The 4,204-nt window shown below is 35.8% G+C and overlaps 1 protein-coding gene across 1 annotated transcript in view; it reads right to left on the reverse strand.

The window, feature by feature from the left end:
• Positions 1-2,320: 2,320 nt before the first annotated feature.
• LOC106876023 (protein O-mannosyl-transferase 2) overlaps positions 2,321-4,204 on the reverse strand; it is a 3,226-nt gene continuing 1,342 nt past the window's right edge. Inside the window, exon 1 of the mRNA XM_014924397.3 lies at positions 2,321-4,204. This exon is cut by the window's right edge and continues 1,342 nt beyond it. Within this exon, the coding sequence (XP_014779883.1) occupies positions 2,718-4,204 (1,487 nt within the window). The 3' untranslated portion in view covers positions 2,321-2,717.

The raw sequence follows: 4,204 nt of genomic DNA on the forward strand, positions 1-4,204 counted from the left end.
CAATGTAATTTTTGGATTGATATTTCATATAGATAAATGTGTTCAAACATGTCTCAATCTGCACGTGCTTACAATGGTGTGTACTGAGTGTGCTGTTATGGTTATTAAGATAAATACCTAAAAAGTATATCATTTAGCATTGTAGGTGCTGTTTAGCACAAGGTCAGCTTTGATCCAGACTGCTTTAATGAAAGGCATTCCAGCCACGATCACATTGTATTTTTAGGGTCATCTAGGACAAGCAATATCCACAAAGTGCTCTTCCTTGCTTAAGATGATGGGGGTTTGATTTCAGGAAGATTTGGTTGCTATTTCTAGCAGGTCAAGAAAATATTGATTTCAAATTTTGGTACAAGGCCATCAATTTTGGAGGAGGGGCTAAGTGATCTCAATGTTCAACTGGTACTTATTTTATTGACCCTGAAAGGATGAAAGGTAAAGTTAACCTCGGCAGAATTTGAACTCAGAACGTAAAGACAGATGAGATACTGCTAAGAATTTTGCCTGGCATGCTAACAATTCTGTCAACTTGCTACCGTAGATCAAGAAAATATCACCTACTCTCTTGGCTTAGTTTAGCACTGTTTTATTATTTGATGATCTTAATTTCATTTGTGTAAAACTGAGTATTTGGGGATGTATTTATTTTAAGTTAGTGAGAAATAACACTCTTTTAGAAATGTTGCATGTTGGTTCTGTTTGCATGCTAGACACATATTCAAGGTAGTGCTCCAGCATGACCTGGGTAACAATCACTATAAAAGAAAACCTCAGAAAACAAAAGAATGCACACATGTCCATGTGTAGCAAGTACACATGTCCATGTGTAGCAATATAGTAAAATAGGTACATTGAGTCTCAGTGTAACATAAGAAGTGACTAAAGAGTTGGTACAGCAAAAGCTTCCAACCAAAAAAAAAAAACCCACACTGTCTCAAAATGTCCCTCCCAACATTTCTAATATGGGAAAGTAGACACAAAAATGATGATGATGATTAATGATAATGAATTTTAGATGTCATTTTGGTGGGATCAATGTCAGTATGCAGTGTCTATGCATAGACATTACATAATGACATGTTCACATGCAGTATCTATGTATAGCAAGTACTGTATAGTAGGTGAGCAACCAGTGAATATAGTTGTAAGCTCAGTTTGCTACCATTTCACATACATACATCCAAACAAAATAAAAATAAAAAAATACTATATAAACTGAAACACTATCATAACTCTCAGTTACTGAACTGCTCAGCTAAATTCTCATCCAAATAAATAAATAAATATATATATATATATATATATATATATATATATTATTAAACATAGAGCAGCAAAAGAAATTTTAGAAATTTATATATATATATATATATATATATATATATATATATATACATACACACACACATATATATATGAGGAAGAACTTTTCTTTTAAATATCATTATCATTATCATCATCGTTTAATGTCCGCTTTCCATGCTAGTATGGGTTGGATGATTTGACTGAGGACTGGTGAACCGGATGGCTGCATCAGGCTCCAATCTGATCTGGCAGAGTTTCTACAGCTGGATGCCCTTCCTAATGCCAACCACTCCAAGAGTGTAGTGGGTGTTTTTACATGCCACCGGCACGAGGGCCAGTCACATGGTACTGGCAACGGCCACGTTCAAAATGGTGTTTTTTACATGCCACCTGCACAGTGTCCAATGAAAGAGAGGTTTTAAATATATATATATATATATATATATATAAATATATATATATATATAGCACTTCCTTCACTTTGATGCGTAGCATCAAAGTGAATGATGTGCTGAAGTCTCTGGAGATGCAAGGGATCAACACTCAACAAATCAAACTTCTCAGGGAAGTGAATTCAGGATGTACCACTAATACAGATCTTCTATCCTCACTCATAAGAGTTCCAATCAGGAAAGTAACCAAACAGGGAAATGCCATCTCTTCAAAGGTTTTCACATCTTGATATGGTAATTAGTGGTCAGAAAGGTGGCATCAACATCAGTGGTGAGTTACTAATCACCTCTAATCCATAGTGACAAAGTGCCCATCACGGAAACCTCAGATAAGCTATAGATCATGCAAACAGAGTTGGACATCTGGCCTCAAAATAAATAGCATGGGAACAAAATACATGTGGTCCAAAAATGCTGTGCATGTACAAGTGAAACAAGGGCTGTGACATAGGAAGAACAGTGACTAGATGTGACATAGAAGACTATGAAAGTACACACACACACATATATAGCATGTGTGTATACATGGATGGATGTGTGTGTGTGTGTGTACAATAAAACAATTGGTGAAAATACATTTAGGTAATTAAAAAAATTGGTTGAGTAAATTAAAGAAATAAATGAAAGAATAAATTATCAAAAAATTACAATATTTTGTATGCTTAAGATAAAAAGTATTGCTGCCAAATTAGAATTAGAAATTATAAATTTTGTTGAAAAATTGTTAAAGCCATACAAGTGTAAATTTCTAAGAGCATACTAAGTTAAATATATCCACTAAGGAAGAACATTTTATGTTGAAGGAACTTAACATAATTAGTAATTTGTTCAGCACATGTGTGTAATAGAAATGGAATTACAAAACTAATGAAGTAATTGAATATAATGGTCTTAAATTAAGGTATTCAGAAAGCTCAGTAGTTTGCATAAGGAAATAACAGCTAGACATCTCTGTATGTATTAGATTTCCCAGGAATTCAGCCATTTTAACTTATGCATTTTACTTGATTCATCAGCAGCCTCTGGACCAGACATACCATAAGCAAGTGGGGCAAATAAATAGAAGCTGAATCCAAGGCATGAAATTACCAATCCTAGTGACCAGTGGTAGAAAGTTGTTGCTAAATGTTCAGGGAAACTTATGGTAAAATGTGTGATGAGATAATCAAGCATGATAGCAGTGAACATGGCATTGAATAGGAATGCTGGGAAATAATGATGGAAATATAGAACACGACTCATACCCCAGAATGGAAAATAATGTAAGGCCCAACCAAGAATCAACCACCAACAGGAATTAAATGTCCTCTGGTTAAAACTAATTAATTTCTCCTGATATGTGGGATCTCGCTGGTGCCGGATTACATATACAATATAAATGATGAGAAATAGCACAAAGACAGCAATATTTCCCCAGAAAACCACTGGATTACCTAATAAATATATTCGATGATCTTTACCAGAAAATGTTTGCCCTCTGTAGTCAATGGGCCACTGCCAGGGTCTGGACGTCAGTTCACCTTCACTTGGTTTTAGGCCACTGTTGCCTTGAGTCATAACAACATGGCTCTCAATAAATTTCTCTAGGAAATTAGGAGAGTATACCTCAAAACTAACATTAGGCAACCGTGAATCCCACACTTCTTCTACACTCCACAAAGTTTTGGGATCTTTGATATTAGGGTTGCAAGTGACTTCAAGCTGTTCCCAGCCCCATTTCGGCAATCTCATATCATGGGACTGAAGAGCACATCGCATATAGTAATGTATTAAACGGACTTTACTGCGTACAGTCTGTACAGAATTCCTATCAGATACTCCAACAATTTCAACAATCCACATATCATTACCATCGCCTACACCATCCTGACCATAACCTGTCACTTGATAATGTCTCTGTGTAATGGGAGCTACTTCTTGGTGACTGTGTAGGTTCCGACGAGTTATTACATGTTCCAGCCGAATCAGATCTCCATTTTTCAGAATCTGAGGTGATGTTGAAAATGGTGCTTCTCTATCTGGATATTTAATTTTCCACAAGTTATTCTCATCTTTGTGGCTGTAGGTAGTAACTTGTTGCTGTCGAGGAGGATGTTCCTCTGGATAAAGGTGGTGATGGGAATGCAAGTAAGCACCACCAGCTCTCTTTTGTTTCAGAGAAATTACACTTCCATAGGCTACATTCTCTGGCATGCTGACATTGTAAAGTTTATTGCCAATAAGCTGAGATTGAAATGCAGAACTGTAGAAACCATCTCCATTGCCACTTTTATGAAGAATTTTAAAATGTACACAAAATATAAGCATGTAGATAAATATTGGTAAAATGATTAAACACAGTGATCGAGCGATGAAGTGACGGAGGAATAAAAAGAGCGGTATGGATGTGTCGCCAAGAATGTCCCATAAATCTTTGGCAGTTGTGTAGCCCGCAAGTAAAATAACAA

Source organism: Octopus bimaculoides, chromosome 1, assembly GCF_046866305.1.
Source record: "Octopus bimaculoides isolate indiv1 chromosome 1, ASM4686630v1, whole genome shotgun sequence".
Classification (NCBI taxonomy): Eukaryota; Metazoa; Mollusca; class Cephalopoda; order Octopoda; family Octopodidae; genus Octopus; species Octopus bimaculoides.